The 17,423-nt window shown below is 44.3% G+C and overlaps 6 protein-coding genes across 6 annotated transcripts; 4 read left to right on the top strand and 2 right to left on the bottom strand.

Moving 5' to 3' along the window:
* Positions 1–3,495: 3,495 nt before the first annotated feature.
* FSST1_008776 (uncharacterized protein) lies at positions 3,496–4,592 on the bottom strand (the record flags this gene model as incomplete). Its single annotated transcript, XM_083225690.1, has 2 exons — positions 3,496–4,357; positions 4,420–4,592. 2 exons carry the CDS (start codon positions 4,590–4,592, stop codon positions 3,496–3,498), a joined length of 1,035 nt encoding a protein of 344 aa, XP_083084737.1.
* A 1,140-nt stretch (positions 4,593–5,732) lies between these two features.
* On the top strand, positions 5,733–6,443 carry FSST1_008777 (class I glutamine amidotransferase-like protein; the record flags this gene model as incomplete). The annotated part of the gene is made up of 1 exon (XM_083225691.1): positions 5,733–6,443. The coding sequence occupies one exon, from the start codon at positions 5,733–5,735 to the stop codon at positions 6,441–6,443; it is 711 nt and encodes a 236-aa protein (XP_083084738.1).
* Positions 6,444–7,272: 829 nt separating this feature from the next.
* Positions 7,273–8,521, bottom strand: FSST1_008778 (uncharacterized protein; the record flags this gene model as incomplete). Its single annotated transcript, XM_083225692.1, has 2 exons — positions 7,273–8,091; positions 8,246–8,521. The coding sequence occupies 2 exons, from the start codon at positions 8,519–8,521 to the stop codon at positions 7,273–7,275; spliced, it is 1,095 nt and encodes a 364-aa protein (XP_083084739.1).
* Positions 8,522–9,713: 1,192 nt separating this feature from the next.
* On the top strand, positions 9,714–10,858 carry FSST1_008779 (uncharacterized protein; the record flags this gene model as incomplete). Its single annotated transcript, XM_083225693.1, has 2 exons — positions 9,714–10,583; positions 10,631–10,858. 2 exons carry the CDS (start codon positions 9,714–9,716, stop codon positions 10,856–10,858), a joined length of 1,098 nt encoding a protein of 365 aa, XP_083084740.1.
* Positions 10,859–11,516: 658 nt separating this feature from the next.
* On the top strand, positions 11,517–12,082 carry FSST1_008780 (DUF3237 domain-containing protein; the record flags this gene model as incomplete). Its single annotated transcript, XM_083225694.1, has 2 exons — positions 11,517–11,990; positions 12,050–12,082. 2 exons carry the CDS (start codon positions 11,517–11,519, stop codon positions 12,080–12,082), a joined length of 507 nt encoding a protein of 168 aa, XP_083084741.1.
* A 1,064-nt stretch (positions 12,083–13,146) lies between these two features.
* On the top strand, positions 13,147–14,742 carry FSST1_008781 (uncharacterized protein; the record flags this gene model as incomplete). Its single annotated transcript, XM_083225695.1, has 1 exon — positions 13,147–14,742. One exon carries the CDS (start codon positions 13,147–13,149, stop codon positions 14,740–14,742), a length of 1,596 nt encoding a protein of 531 aa, XP_083084742.1.
* Positions 14,743–17,423: the final 2,681 nt, after the last annotated feature.

The raw sequence follows: 17,423 nt of genomic DNA on the forward strand, positions 1-17,423 counted from the left end.
AAAATAGCCTTATTATTATAAATATTAAGACTTTTTATAAGCCTCTTTTTAAGATGCCTTAAGCATTTAAGCTTCTGCTTAAGCCTTATTATTATCTAGCCTAGCTTATAAGTCTAGAAATTTATTATAAAGAGTAAAAAGAGCTTATAGCTAAAGGCAATTAATTTAATAAGGCTATAATTATTACTATTATATTAGATTTCTTAGAGGTATTTAGCCTTATATTTTAGCTACTTTAAGCCTTTATTATTATTATTAAGTAGGATAATATTAATAATATCTTTTTTATTAAAGAAATAGCTATTAAAATAATTATAAATATTATTATAGAGGCTTTTTCTTCTAGGAATAAGAGGTATAATACTATATAAGTCCTATAGATTAGTTAGCTATATAATATAACTATAGATAGACTAAGGATTAATTAATTACTAGGTTTAAAGGTATTTAATAGGTTATAGGAGAAAGAAGCTATTATATATATTTATATCTTTAAGACTTTTAATTATTTTATAAAGAAATAAGATAGCTTAAATAGTAAATATCTAATAATTTAATAATATTATAAGGCTATAAGGCTATACTTTTAAATAAGCTTTTAATAAAACTCTATATTAAAATAAAGCTATATAAAATAATAAGATAATAGTAAATACTTTCTTTTTCTTTATATAATAAAATTATTAGTAAAAAAAAGTAAAAATAATAATAAAAAAGTAAATTATTTTACCTTTAACTATTTATTTAATATATTAAGTTAACCTAGATTATAATTATAATATTAATACTATATTATTATATTATTTAACCTTATAATTATAGCCTTATAGCTAGGCAATATATAAGGCAATTTTACTATATATATAATAAGATTATTAAAGTATTATATATTAGCCTAGCCTTATTCTAAGATTTATATAATCTTATAATAATAAAATTAAAATATATCTCTATAGGCTAAAGACCTTTAATTAAAAATAATATAGTATTAACTATATTTAGCTATAAGGTCTTATAATTCCCTAGTATTCTTATCCTTTAGAAAAACCTATAGTAGATTTAATAAGAAAGGTAATAGCTTTATATATTATATTATAAAATTAAAAAAGAGAATATTCTTATAATAAGAAAGATTATATTCTATAATATAATAGGTTAATATAAGCTATAGTTAATAAAACTAAGGGTACTTATTTAAACTATTAAAGATAAGTATAAGTATTCTAAGTAATAGGAAACTCTATTTAAGTTAAAGTCTATAAAGAAAGAAATTTATATATATAGTTAAGAATTTAATATAAAATTAAAATACTAAAGTAAAACCTAATACTATAGTTAATTAAACTAAGTTATATAACTAGACCTCTTATTATATTATATAATTATTTTAATTCTTATATAATTATACTATTAATAATTTTAATAAAGGCTATTATATATATAAAAGCTTCTTTTATTGCCTTTTTATTATAAAGTTTAAGTTATATTAGTTATAGCTTTATTAGGAAAGTTAATTATTAAGAGATATTTAAGTTTAATATATTAAGTTTTTAATTTATATAAATCCTTTAGTTTTAAATTTATAAGAAAAACCTTAAGAAGACTTAGGCTCTATAAAGTATAAAGTAAAAAATAAATTAAAATATAATTAAAACTTTAATTATTTATTCTTAAATACTAATTATTAAAAATAAATTAAATAACTTTATATTAATATAAGACTAATAACTTTACTTCTTAGTTTTAGTTTAATATAATAATAATATATATTACTTTATACCCTTAAATTAATATATATAGCTATATTAGCTTTAAAAAGTTATTTAAAACTAGGCCTTTTCTATATAGAAGGTATATAGGCTCCAGGGGTATACGGCAGTATAGTAACTTAGTCTAGATAAAAATAAGTCTGGAATAAGAAACGCACTGCATTTCAGCCGGGTGACGATTTTCACTTTAATTATCATAACAACCTCCACTTTATTGCCCTGCCCGGTACAAGAAAGTAGGTACATTTCATTTCTCTTCAATCTCTCGATTCTTCCTTCCTTCGCTCTTGTGTTGCGGCTCGCCTTTCTTAGGCTCGTTCTTGGATCCAGCTTTATTCTCATAGTCACCGCCTTGCTTTTCGTACTCCTTTGTGAGTTTCGAAGCCTTGGTACAATATCAGCAGCAATCACCAAGACATTGTTCCTGAATCAGTAAGAATTCTTCATGCTTACACCTGAACAGATGCCGATATCGATATCTTGCTCTATCAAAACCGAGTATCTACTCGAAGAGATCTGCTTGCAAAGAGCGTTTGGTATGTTTGGAGAGGAAAGGCATTGTCCGGACGGTAAATCCATCATTCCCAGCCTGGACAACCTTCAGTGTTGAGATATATAGGTCTAAATTGCCACTAGGATCTTAATCCTTTTTGCTTTTAACATTCAGAGACTAGCAGATGGTACATGGCGATCATTTGGCGTCAGTAAAGACGGGCGCAACCTCGATATACAGATATCCGCAGTTTTGGTAAACTCTCGAAAATGATACCCAGTCCAACGGCGTAGGGTACCGTCATACGCTGTTCAGTTTAAGATGCTACACTTCTTGCCATCTTTCCACTAACCCCTGAGCACTTGACACGATACCAGGTTTGGGTGGCTTCAAGTACGCTCAGTTTCACTACCGAGGCCACTACATTACATCTTAAGAGGTCAAAAGAGTCGTATTTAAAGTTTAAGTGTGAATTATCAAGGCCGGAGGGGTCTTCTACATTACTTCTGTGGAGCGTGATTCAGGCATTTTGTAATCAACTGCGTGTGGTTCTTTGGCTACGGCAATTCTCTGAGAAATACACATACAATCTAATCCTAGTCAAACATTAGTCACAGCCGAAAGGGTCATAATCCGATAGCAATGTATACCATGAATTATATACCAAGATTGAAATAAAAAACTAGCAAAGCCAATGCCTGTTACACTTTTCTGTCGCGGCCAATGATAGATATTCCGCCCAGTCTATTCAAACAAAAAGGTGTCTTGTGGGCTATCTTATGCTTCTTCAATATGTAAACTAGAGGAGTAAGTCTCGGACCTTGTCCTCAGGGTATTAGAACTATTGACCGCTGGAAGCATAAGAGATGAAATTAGTAGGTCACTTTATGATCCTTAGACTATAGTTCTTAGACTACTTAATTTTATACCCTAAGACTTAGCAGGCAATTATCTCTCCTACTGGCCTGTTTTGTCAATAAAGGTTCACTTGACCAACGTTGTTGCTCATGTTGTATGCATACACTAACACAAGGAGATGGCAAGACAGACGCGTTTGTTCACGAGTTTTCCCAAGTGTCATCTTCACTATCAGAGCCAGTTTCAACCCAATAGATCAATTAAGATGACTAAAATATTATGGTCTTTTTTCACAGATGCAATTCCCGTCCTTGAAGCAGGAGTCTCTAACAGCAGTATCGACTCCATCTAGGAAGAAAACATCAGTCAAGCCCCTTAATAAATGGCAGTTTTCCCCTTGACACGTCGGCCAGCTGGTGCCCGGGCCTTGAGTTTGCTCTGTTCACTGCTACCCTGGCACTCTTGATTAGTGGCAGGTGTAACGCAAACAGAAGCGCTACAGCACGATTCGGAGACACAGCTCTGGCCCTTCGGGCAATCAGTCGAAGCGGAACATTGCTGGAGCCCGTCGCAGTCGAAATCAGGTTTGCAGATAGTGTCACCCTCCGTGGTACCATAACACATGCATGTTTGGCTGCCGTCGCAGGGCGTTATAGTTTTAAGGCTGCATTTAAAGCCAGTGTCGCATGTTGCGAGACCGGTTGGGCAGGTTGCGTCTGTAGTAGTAGTTGTGGTAGTTGTTGTAGTGGAGTCAGTCTCTGTAGTTGTAGTTGTAGTTGTGGTTGTAGTAGAGTCCGTCTCGGTAGTTGTTGTGGGTTCAGTAGTAGTCTCAGTGGTTGTGGTTGTAGTAGAGTCCGTCTCAGTCGTTGTTGTAGGTTCAGTAGTAGTCTCAGTCGTTGTAGTAGGTTCGGTAGTTGTCGTAGTTTCAGTGGTTGTTGTAGGTTCAAAATCAGTTTCGGTAGTTGTAGTAGTGTCCGTCTCAGTAGTTGTTGTAGGCTCAGTAGTCGTAGTTGGCTCAGTGGTTGTGGTGGTCTCAGTCTCGGCAGGTTCAGTAGTCGTGGTGGTAGTAGTCTTCTTGATAAAAACAGTGTCGGTGGTGGTGGTAGGCTCGCATTCCTCACAGGTGCAAGAAGTAGGCTTGTCAGGGGCAAGGCAGTAGCATGCATTCACAAAGTCAACAATGCCACGGCAGATATACTTGTACTGCTTAGGGATCGTGCTGAGGTATTGAGCAGACCTGTGGAAGGACAATGTGTTAGTAGAAATAACAAAGTATGGGACTATGGATGGTAAACTTACCCAGACTCGATCATGGAGAGATAGTGGTAGCAGTCCTCCTCGTAGCCATCAATCGCCCTCATCTCTTCCGCGCACGTGTCGGAGCAATCGTACTTTTTGTGTTTGCCATGGGCTTCAGCGAGGCTGAAAGACAAAGTGGCCATGGTGGCCATGAGAAGCTTGAAGGAGACCATGTTGTAACCTGGTGACAAAGTTGTAAGAAGCTGGTTGAAGAAGAGCAGAAGGACCACGATCGTCTGAAAAGAGCTATATTTATAAATGTGCAACATGAACAGGACTGTCTCAAGTGAGGGGATAATTAACTTTCAGCGGCGATCAACGAAGCACCTTGACAGGCTTTCGTCTATCAAGCTTCAAGCTCCTCTAAAATCGGGATTATATCGTATGATTACTCCTCTCTGTGTATCTTGGGCCATTCAAATCTCTTGCTCGGCCCGTAGTCATCAAGTCATTGGTCTCGGCTTACAGCGATTCAGGTTGATGAATGGACTAAATGACACAAAATCACTCAGACCTCACGGGTATCCCAGGAATAAGATTACCAGGCTACATGGTTTCATAGGTCAAAGAAAGCCGCCTCTGTAGTAATTGGCAAGCTGTTGCTATCAAACCTTGACTCCACAAGATGCTCCTCGGTCTCGCCGCATCCTACCAATGCCGTACCAAAGGATAGAAGAAATGATTAGAGTGGTACGATATGGAGCTCACTCATGATCATAGATTTATGTTGATGGTTAACACGTGTAGCATGTGAGAGAAGTGCAACCTTGATGTCATGAGCCCTTTTGCGAATTCTCAATTCCCATATGTACTCGGGTCTTCGGCCAGAAGTTTCTCCCGACTTTAGCTAACTCAGCTACGACCTTTTGTAAGTAACCGTTGGTAGAAACAATTCTCACTTGTACACTGTTGATCTCAACGCTTGGGCTTGGCACACAATGACCAACGTTTCTCAAAGACGACGGATGAATTCAGGACCCGGCATTGTATGATCCGAACAGCCATGGAATTGTTGCTTTTTCTTGTACATGACACGGGAAGGACAGGGATTTGAGACACAGTACAGTATATTTAGTGGACATTCTTCCTGGTTGTAGATCCACTATTAAGTTGGACGATAGCCTAAATTCCGAATCGGCTCGGGTGTTATATGATTTTCGGTGTCTAAATGTGTATGTCGCGTTTCAAAATTCCAATTTTGACGTGTTACCGTGTAGCATGATAACTATATAAGTTCCAGTAATCCAGTCTCGTCAACACAAACTCCCATCTTCATCCCTTCCAGCTCAACGAAACAATACAAACAACTCATCATGGCTCCTCTTCAATTCGGTATTCTTATCTATGACTTCCAAGCAGTCGATGTTGTCGGTCCCATGGACGTCATCAACTCGTGCAGCAAGAGCGCTATGCAACTCTGTTCTTCCTTCATGAAAGTCGAAGAAGAAGTAATTTCTCGCGCTCAAGATTTCGTCTTCCACCACATTGGTGTCACGCGTGACCCTGTCACGCTCACCTACGGCGCCTTGGCCATCAAGCCCTCCACCACCGTGGAAGAATGCCCCGAACTGGACATCCTTCTCCTGGGCGGACCTGATCCCTCCAAATTTGAACTGCACCCCAAGTTTGCGGACTTTATTCGACAACATGTGGCAGCTGGGAAGTTGCTTTTCACTACCTGCACCGGAGCCGCGGTCGCTGCAGCGGCGGGTGTTCTCGATGGCAAGAATGCTACCGTCAACCACGGCGCCATTCCCTTTTTGAAGCCAATGTTTCCCAACGTCAATTGGACTGATGAGAAGAAATGGATTGTTGATGGAAATATCTGGACTTCAGGCGGTGCTATTGCAGGGATGGACATGTTTGCCCATTGGGTTAAAGAGAATTATGGACTTGATGTACTCATCCTCGGTTCATCAATGTTGGACTATGAGCCCAGAGACGTGGATGGCATTCTCAACGTCATTCCAAAGAGATTTTCTGAGGATGGCAAACAACTTCCTACTCATGTATTTATTAGATAGAAAGTGTTGGACAGGCGATCGTCGTTACAGTAGCGCAATCAAGAAACAGTGGTTTCGCTTAGTATTTAAAACACCAATGTTGCGTGAGTACTCGGAACGAGAACAGTACGGCAGGATTCAGAAATTGATAACCGAACAAATCGCGGCACTCCTGTAGCGACATGATATCACATGATGGTCCCGTCTCGTGTTACCGAGATACAACTCCATGGCTGGGAGACAAGTTGATACAGGGTAACACCCCTCGAGCACAAAACATGGCTTGGGATCAACTACTGGTGGCCTAAGAAGATGTGAACCATATTCTTAATGGCCCCGAGCTTGACTCCGAGACGTATGAGTAATTGGAGGAAGGCCAATACATTGTGTGTTGATCTCTCGATCTAGCTTCATTGACGTAATTGACCCTTGGTGGTTACTCACATGTCGCGCCAACTTGACCAACACAGGTCGTCTTCAATTGAACCAAGGGAACAATGGATTGTAAAACTGTTGTAATAATAATTATTTTTTCTTGCTTCCATGACTGCCTCATCATACTCTTTCCGACCGTGGATTGACACAGGCTGTCCTGTTGCAACGTTGTCGAAAAAGCCTCATCAATCTATGTACATCCAAAGCGTATTAGGAAGATTGTAATGTAACTTGAAGTAAAAGAGCCCTTGTACATGGACTTGATGGATAGAACAGCAACACAAAAGTCCAGAAAATTAAATGACTGATTAGAAGTAACGCACAAAAAAGGCCGTCCCATTCATATTTTCCCCTCTCCGCCCCGTGTTCAAATCATTATCGCATAAATTCATAACCTTTAACTCTTTTTGCGGCGTCAGTTGCTCTTGTTGAACAAGCTCATTCGCAGCATGCCGCTCTTCTTGGGCTTCTGGTGGAATGAACTCTGCTGGCTCATGGGTCGCTGGTCGAAGCTGTCGAGGCTGTCCATGCGCTGCATTGGAGGGGGCTGGCGAACTGCGGGGGCGGTTGCCATGGGGGCTGGGGGAGCTTCCTTGACTAGTTCCCCTCTCAGAGCGCGACCGACGTCCTCGTGCTGACGCTCGTACTCGTCGTGCTTTGTCTTGGCTTCAATGAAGCGATCTTCGGCGGCGCGACGTCGTTCTTGGAGGGCGCGAAGCTCCTCGTCGAGCTGGGCCATTTCGGTTTGGGCTTCGTGCATGAGGTGATCATACTCGTGGATCTTCTTCTCGAGTGGTTGGAGGACGCTCTTTTGGATGCTGGGGCTTTGGAGACGACTAATGTCGTGGCCGGGGACACCCAATCGGTCTGGTGAAATGCCGCGATGCTGGTGCTGGTGCTGGTGCTGATGTTGGTGTTCAGGGCCCATGGGTTGAGACATGCGGCTCTGCTGGGTGTTGGGGCCCGGTCGGGTAGGGGATTCACCGTGGGATTGACCAGAGTCGGAGGTTCGACGCGATTGACGTCTGTAGCGACCAGCCTCGCCTCTAGGGCCGTTGGGTTGTTGACCTTCCATTGAACCAGGACCGTTGTATGTAGCAGGCATGGGTTGACCTTGACCTTGTGCTTGAGGAGGTCGACCGTTGATGTTGATGTTGGGGTTGACTTGTTGACCTGGAGGAGGCTGTCTTCGTTGCCCTGCGTTTCGCGGGACCTGACCAACCGGAACGACACGCTATTAGTGAGCAAAGTTAATTTTATTTTTACTTTTACTTTCCAGGGGAACAGAAGGGAAAAAAGCGGAATAAAGATGTTGCCCGGAATTGTTTCCCAGCTAGGACTCTTTTTTCTCTAGCGGCGTAGGGGGAAGAGAGAAGAGAGAGGCTCACCTGTTGTTGCTGCTGTGCTTGTGCGAGCATGGCGTCCTGCAATGCCACGTCAGAAGTGGGAGAGCGCATCTCGGAGCCCTCCTCACTCTGGAAGCGATAATCGTCGACGAGTTGGTCGGGAGATTGGGTGCGTCTGTATCGGGGACTCTGACCGTTTCGAGCAGCTCGTGCTGCTTCTCGAGCGTCGCGGGCGTTGTTTCGAGGTTCGAAGCCGGAACCTGGGTCTTCGAGGCTGTACCTTGGCTGGTGAGGAGCCGCCATTGTTGCCATGTCCATTTTGTTTTGAGATTGTGTAGCTGTCGAATGCGGGGTGAGAAAAGCGGTGATGGAGGATTTGATTTGATTGATGGTGAGATTTGAGAATAATTTGTCTTGGGTCTTAGCGCGCGCGACAAAAGAGAATGAGAGACAAGAAATGAGTTAAGGAATGGGAGAGAGAAATGACCAGCGATTATCTCCGGGACTGGTTCCTGTTTTAGAGACAGGGTTAGAAACAGAAACAGAAACAGAAACACGATGGCTGGAAATGGGAGGTTGGTTCAACTTATTGTCTGTCTCTTTTTCTTTTTTATCTCGTGGTTGGGATCTACTGTTCCAGACCAGGTTCAGGCCAGGGAGGCTAGGCTAGGCTAGTGAGCCAGCACTGACTTGGCAGATTTGGTCCACTGTAGATAATCCATGCCCAATTGATGTTCAGTCAAATGACGCCAATTCAATCAATATCCCAAGCTAAAGATGCATTCAAATGGATCAAATATTCTAGTACACGTCTTTCTCATATGGAGACTATTGAGACAAGACATATGCGGCTCCTTGCATTGCTGTCTCTACTTGGCGTCTCGCTATGGTGTTGCGGATAAACTTGATGGTAGTACTGGAGGTGGCTGGGCAAATGGGATGAATCAGGTTATTCTTATGCTGCCAGGGAATTGTAAAAAGATGAAACATCGCTTGTCTTTGATCTATTAACCAGCCGTTTACTTTATTTTTTTGGCTTTAAATTCTTAGGAGATAATTAAAGATGTTGGCCTCTTATCTTGTCTTGTCTAATGCATGCACTCAAAGTTACACGTCACTACACTGCGTAACACAGTGCAACACTCGCCTGATGCTTGTCGCGTCTAAACATGCCATTTTCTGTATTTGATCGATCGAGACACAAAGTAATGTTTGCGTGTATGTTACTGTCACTGTAACTTCAATTCAGAGTCAATTGATTGCGCTGTCGAGTGTCATTAAATTAGTGAACAATAGGGCTTATTTCGCTCCTTACACGCCAACAATGCAAGCGCAGAGTTTTTCCACGTTCGAGAGCGAAGCGAAGAAGCGGCCCGTCCCATGACATTCCATTCTTCCTTCATTCGCTTCACCGCCAGACCCTGACTGACTCAGATTTGCATCTCAAAAACACTGCCCAATCTTCATCCAGTACAGGGTAGATGCTGGTCTTGGGCCTCAATCAACCATCATGACCCATGATGCGACCGTGCAAAGCCTGCTCACCGTCATAATCACGACATCCCCAACACCTTCTGCACCTTCCACAGAACTTCTATCGACGATTCTAGACTCATTCGATCGATACTGTCCAGAACTAACAAAATGCAACGTCATTGTCGTGTTTGATGGGTTCGACCAAATCGTTCCAACAGCGCGATTAAAAAAAGGACAGGTCACTCCCGAGCAAGCAGCTGCATTTGCTGCTTACAAGGAAAATGTCAAACATTTGATACTCAAACAATACCATCACAACCCTATGAATGTTGCATTCACAGAAAAGACTTCTATAGCAGAGTATGGCAGCCCGAAACACGAGAATGCAGTCGACTACTTCATCTCACAAACAATTGACCAACGGGTCACCTTCATAGAATCATCAAGACGGTTGGGGTTCGGCTTGGCAGTCAGATCAGCCCTGAGAATCACTCAGACTCCCTATGTCTGGGTCCAGCAACATGACTGGGCCATAACAGCAGATCTCCCCATCCAACCTCTTCTCCAAATCATGCAAACACACGAATCAGATTCAGAAGCACCCATCAAGTACGTCTGTCTAGCTGCAGTCCGCATGCTCTCATACGCCACCTCCGCAATCGTGTCAGAGTTCCCCAGCCTCCGTGATACCTCTCTGGCTCTCACCCGCGACTATGAAGCGCCATCGCGTGCTTGTATCAAAATACCACTCACGCCAATGTACTTCTGGCACGACAAGCCACATCTTGCGTCGGTGGCTCATTACCTCGAGCGCGTCTTCCCGACGCGTCTTGCCATGTTGAGGGGAGATTTCATCGAGGACAAGATTGGACAGCGAGCTCGTGCTCAAATGAAAGATGGACTAGTGAGTATGGTTGACAGCTAAAGCTAGAGAAGGCTAACCTGCTGTAGTGGAAGAAATGGGCGACATGGCTTTACTACCCTGACAATGGAAAGACACTATGCTTGAGGCATCTCAAGGGACGAACTTGGGAGGGCACAACGCGTCAGGCCGATAGAGCTGCCATGTGGCGTAAGAAGAACGAAGCGGGAAGGATGATAGAGACGGAAGAGTTGCATGATGCAGATAAGAGTCATGATATATCCCTGTTCTCGGATGAAGAGGAGAGTGCCTCATGACCCGACCAAAGTAGTAGTCATGAATCTATAGGCCATACTACAAGCGAAGAGCAACGACCCAGAAACGGAAGCACAGACTCAATTTCCAAGAGCTTGAAGCATTAGGCTTGCTATACGTACACTCAGGATCGAGCTACACAACGTGATATTCACCAAGTGAGGACATGCATGCTCAACATCTGAAGAGTGATTGAAACCCAGACGTTACGGGTACTGGTGCAATACAACGACAATCGATTATCATGTCAAGTTTTAATTACATCAAAGCCCAGGTAAGACAGTTGGTAGCCGAAGGGCTCGGTTATCTGATCTCACCCAGGAACATCTCCGCATCGATCTCGGCCGCAACATGACGTCAGACAAGATCTACCCGCTTTCATCTGGATAAATGAAACGCCATAGTCTGCTTCATGAAGAAACAAGTCGAATTAGAACATTCTAAAGCAGTGTTTGGCTGCCGGATTATTTGCCGACTAAGAATGCGGGGTGCATATTCACCCCTCACATTGAGTCGATCGCCATTCCCTATGACCACCACCTCGGCGAACCACTAGATCGACTTGGCGATCTGTGGCACAGGTAGATTATAAGAACGGATGAGAGAAGGCAAAAACACATGTCACTTGGACAAAAAGCCATCTCCATTGATACCGTTAGCATGAGACTCATCACTTCATTTGTCCTCGCCTGCAATGCAGTCCTTGGAGCATCCCAGTTAATGGGCACTCCCTCATACGAGTTCCTCTACACCGTCAACGCAACACTCGGCGAACGTTGGCAAATTGGCGACTACCATCAAGGAAGCCGTGTTGTGATCCCCATCACGGGCGGAACATTCAAGGGTCCTCGCATGTCAGGAACGGTGTCCAATCTCGGCGCCGACTGGGGGTTGACGGATACCAAGGGCATCTTCTTCCCCGACACCCGATACAACCTCAGAACGGATGATGGTGTTGATATTTATATCCAGACTCAGGGACCTACGCAGCCTGACGGACGTACCTTGCTAAGGGGAACGTTCCAGGCCGGACACCCGGATTATGAGTGGCTAAACTATATCCTTGCCGTTGGCGTTTTGCAGCGACCACCTGCTGAGTCGAAGGGCAAATATGTTGTCATTGATATGTGGCAGGTTAGTTGTCCCTCTCGATCAAACACTTGATGAGTCCGAAATTAATCCCAATATTATAGATGGTCTTGCCCGACTGTAATGGTGCATGCTGAGGCGAGATGGACGGTAGTCTGGCTGGGATGCAGGAACTTGACTCATCGTGGTCAATAGGCACCGTCTGAAAGGATCAAGGATCAGGTTGGAATAAGTCCGTCCTCGTAAGAATCAAGCCGATAACAGGACTGAATGACTTTCTAAATCACACCGTCTTAACACACTACCCTGCGGCATAAATGGTGTGCCTATAATAGGATGGTAATAAGCACAGAGGAAAAATCTGCTTAGCTTCTTAGGGATATTAAACTTTACATCAACGGGTATCGGGCAAAAAGAGTTTAGGCCTTCCTACTTCAGCAAGTTATCCCAGGTCATTTATAACGGGAATACAAATATTGAACGAATTACCGATCTTGACAACATGATTCTGAGTTGACTTCCGCGGGAACAACGTGTTGTGCCATGACTTGATCACAAATTGGACGCTCAGGCCAAGAGAGGCCTATGCAAACAATGCAATGCCGTTGAAAGAATAGGTAGTATTGCGTAGCGTTCGAGGCTAGGGCTACTACCCCAGTTTCTTAGCTCAATCTGTTGAGTAGCAAAGTCAATTACGGACAAAGCGAAAAGTCAATCGATGTTGATAAGGCCAACAGGCGTATCTGATAAGAAATGATCTCATATCTAAAACTCAGTCTTCAAATAAATTATCCCGATAATCTGTTCTAGAAACAACAGGATCGCAGCTTGTTTCTGTTTCGTGACTTCTCAAGAGTGCCCCCAATTAATTAAAATTCCCCGTCAATGCACCCCGGATCTAATTCCAAGTCTAGCAAGCCGAGGTTTCAGAAGTCTCCTCTTTCTTTCCCCTCCCTCACGCAACAACTGCCGCCCTGCCGGGAGTAGTAGTCCTCGCTTATTGCCCACGGGGGAAAAGATCACCAGTCTTCATTTGGCCAAATCCCCTGCATGAACCAAGGGTTGGCCGATGATAAACATTTATGCGGTGTTGTGTATATAATTCATCATGTGGCATCTCCTTTCTATTCTCGGGCAGGCTTCTCTTGTGTTGTCTCTGTCGAATACCTGTACTTGTCCATTAGAGAACAATAACGACAACATGCGCGCCAATTCGTTGATGCCGAGCCTTGTCTCGGGCCTGGCCGTTTGTGCCGCAGCTGCTCCTGAGAAGGGGAAAGACGACTTTGCTGCCAAGTGCGCCGGGTTCAAGACTTCGCTGAAACTTCCCAACACCAAGATCTGGTTCACCGAACATGTAGCCGCTGGTACAAACATCACTTTTCCCGACAACCACCCAACATGTAACCCCAAGAGCCAGGTTGTTGATGTTGAGATCTGCCGTGTAGCCATGCACGTCACAACGGGTCCCACTTCCAACTTGACCCTTGAAGCTTGGCTACCTTCAAACTGGACCGGAAGATTCTTGAGCACCGGAAACGGTGGTATGGCTGGATGCATCCAGTATGGAGATGTCGCATACGGTGCTGGATTCGGTTTCGCTACCGTTGGTGCCAACAACGGTCACAACGGAACATCAGCGCTGCCCATGGAGGGTAACTCTGGCGTCGTGGAGGACTACGTCTATCGCTCGGTGCACACAGGTACTGTTCTTGGAAAGGACATCGCCAAGCAGTTCTACGGCAAGAAACACAAGAAGTCTTACTACCTTGGCTGCTCAACTGGTGGACGACAGGGATGGAAGGAGGCGCAAAGCTTCCCCGACGACTTTGACGGTATCGTGGCTGGTGCTCCTGCGATGCGCTTCAACGGGCTTCAGTCCCGCTCCGGAAGCTTCTGGGGTATCACCGGCCCCCCCGGAGCCCCGACTCATCTCAGCCCCGAGGAGTGGACCATGGTTCACAAGAGTGTTCTTGTCCAGTGCGACGAGCCTCTTGATGGCGTCGCCGATGGTATCCTCGAGGACCCCAACCTGTGTCAATACCGCCCCGAAGTTCTCGTCTGTACCAAGGGCCAAACTAAGAACTGCCTGACTGCCCCCAAGATTGAGACTGTCCGAAAGGTCTTCTCGCCTCTCTACGGCAACAACGGAACCTACATCTACCCCCGAATCCCCCCTGGTGCTGATCAAGGCTTTGGCTTTGCCATTGGAGAGATGCCTTTCCCTTACTCCACCGAATGGTTCCAGTATGTTATCTGGAACGACACCAACTGGAAGCCAGAACAGATTGGCCCCAACGACTACGAGAAGGCCTCTGAGGTGAACCCCTTCAACGTCGAGACCTGGGAGGGTGACCTGTCCAAGTTCCGCACCCGAGGCTCCAAGATCATCCACTGGCACGGTCTCCAGGACGGTCTTATCAGCTCCGACAACTCTATGGAGTACTACAACCATGTCTCTAGCACTATGGGCCTGAACAGCACCGAGCTTGACAAGTTCTACCGCTACTTCCGTGTCAGTGGCTGCGGTCACTGCTCCGGCGGCGATGGCGCTGCTCGCATCGGAAATAACCTCGCCAACTTGGGTGGAAAGGGCGCGAAGAATAACATCCTCTTGGCTCTTATCAAGTGGGTTGAGGAAGGTGTCGCTCCCGATACTATCACTGGTCAGCGCTTTGCTAAGGGAGCTCCCGACGGCAAGCTAGAGTACGAGCGTAGACACTGTCGCTACCCGTACCGCAATGTCTGGGACCGTAAGGGAGACCCTAAGAACCCGGATAGCTGGAAGTGTCAGTGAGATGCGAGCGTGTTGATCGAGGGGGCGTTCATTATATAAGATTTATTTCATAGTACACATATAGGAAGATAGTCGTAAATAAGAGGACAGTTTCTACATATCATTCTATCCAGTGGGTAGTAGATACGTTGACCTTGAAGCTTTAGGTCATAAAAATAAATAGCCTAAGAACTATAGTCTAACGAAAATAAAGTGACCCACTAGTTTCGTCTCTTATCCTTCCGCTGTTAATGTTTCTAATACCCTGAGGACACTCAACACTAGACCTACAGTACTCTTGTTGAGGCCGATGCCGTTTTCAGGGTCAAAGATCCCATCGTCAGCCAGGCCGAATTTCATCGCAATGCCATGGTCGAGATCCTCGCACAATGAAACCTTACATGGGCTTCCAGTCCAAGGGACAAGGGGAAGGTTCCAGCGGTCCAGTATATGGAAGTGGATCTCTTCCATTATCGCTGTCGGCTTCTGCAACTTAAGACCTTGTATCTTGTCACAGAAGAAATGGACCATCCAATGAATACAGGCGGTACTGTTGGCTCCCTTCTCACCATATCCGGCCTCCTCTGCCTATCTGCTGTACTCAGTCTTCATGGTTTTCACCATTCGCTCGCAACGGTCGATCATTGCTACCCAATTCCAGCCATATGATCGAGCTTGGGGCTTTCAGAGAACGTGGAAAGGGTAGAATACCCTTTCGTATCCGTTAGGGGCGAGAAGAGTCAGATGGTATTCAAACTCTTCGTTGGTGAGGCCATATTTCTCACCGATCCGCAGCATGGTAGGGTATCCATCTCTACCTTGCCTCAAGTACTCAAGCCCGCCTTTAATTAGGAAAATAGTTGGTGACGCTACCCGGATCGAAAAGCTCGTTATGCAAGTGCTTGCTGAGCTCCTGATCAACTGTGGGGGTTTTATTACCTGTTTGCAGAGCTTCCAAGACAGCTCGCTTCTTATCAAGACTCCATGACTTCCATTGCCTAACCTGTCCGACCTTTTTCTGCCCTAAACGGAAGATCTTATGCATGATGGAGATGTTGGAAACTGAATTGATGTCCCATACCAGTCGACACTTGCAAACCTTGAAATCTGGCTCGGCAATGGTATTAATTTAGTCGGCAAGCACTGGCAAGAAAATAGGAGGATGACCCTTCTTCGAACCACTGACAGATAAATCAGTAATATGCATATTTGAGTTTGTATGATATCCCGGGTAATTGTTGATAAAAATGACAAATCATATGGGGATGACTTAGTGTTGGCAAATATCGGGAAGAGTCTCAATCCAGCAGATTCGGGCTTGGACTCGGGAATGGGAGCGGTAGGGTGGGGCCGGAAGAAGGAGGTGATGGAGCGTTGTTTGCCTTCAGACTTCTTACTCCCTGGCTGGTTGTCTCTCGAAATTGAGAAGAAACGACTTACGACGAGGAGCCATCGTGAGGAGACCAGTTAGGTTCGTGGGAAACCGGTACTTGTGTAGTGGTTACAAGAGAGAAACACGATTATGGTGGGAAAGAAAAAGGAGGAAAAAGTAGGAGAGCGTGTAAATATATCGGAGGGGTGTCTTGTCCAATGGCATGGCATACTCCTCATCAATCACAGACGGAAAGTCGGAACGTGGGTCGAACCGCATGCCAAGGGTACTCCTCCTGACTTTGTAACTTCATGAGACTCGCTCGTCTAAATGTGAAATCGAACCAGTTGCCTCGATGGAGTGTTGTGCTTTCTGACTCAGTGTGAAACGGCAGATGGCGGATACCACGAAAGAGTTACACTCAGACAGTTTACAGGGCTGTTGGCCAGTTGAAAGATGACACCAAGTTACGTTTAGAGTTGGGTTTATTTGTTATGAGTGTCTATTCTTTAAGAAGGCCGTTGTTGCTATACAGTAAAAACCGAGGTCGTCTTATATTTTCTCTGCCGCTATCTTTGAATGTTAAGAAAGGGTTGTCTGTCATGTATTCTCACTGAACCAGATACAGATTCAGGTGCGGAATGATGAATCCCATAGTTAATCTGCTGCACTTTACTGCCAGTCCCCGCTAGCCATTTACCGATATTCAATTCATATCAGGGCATTCACCGTATTTGTGGCAAACAACGATTCCTAAATGGAGAATAACTCATAGTTTCCATTACCAACAAAATCGTTGCGGTTATGGCCCACCATGCTGCCAATGTTAAGCTCATTAACTACCTACATGCGATGCAACTATCCTGCCTTGCATACGCTCCCAGATGCTTCCACAATCCGTTCCTTCCAAGACTTAACACAATTATCCAAGTTGTTCGGTTATTTGTTCTACTTTGCCAGATGATAACTCAAATGTTTTTTGTTCCCAACAATTAACATCCCTATAATAATTAAGTTTTAATAATTATTGCCAAGTGGGACAACACGGCAGCAAATGCAGGTGCCAAGGTAAAGTGATGTCAAGTAAATAAACTAGCGAGATGTACGTTGCCCCCAATCTCACTGCCTTGGAAACCCCTTCTCCAAAACATGGGGGAAGAAGAGAAGGGAGGGGCACAACCTAATATCAGTCATTTCCCCGGACCCAATCGCTGCAAGACAAATAACAAGTCACCTTCTCACGTTCCAGCTAATTGTTTTCATGCGGAGAGAATTACCCTTTCCAATCCACTCGAAGGAGTCTAAATAACCGCCAAGCCATAACATCCCC

This window comes from Fusarium sambucinum, chromosome II, assembly GCF_050947815.1.
Source record: "Fusarium sambucinum isolate potato_lamoka chromosome II, whole genome shotgun sequence".
NCBI lineage: Eukaryota > Fungi > Ascomycota > Sordariomycetes > Hypocreales > Nectriaceae > Fusarium > Fusarium sambucinum.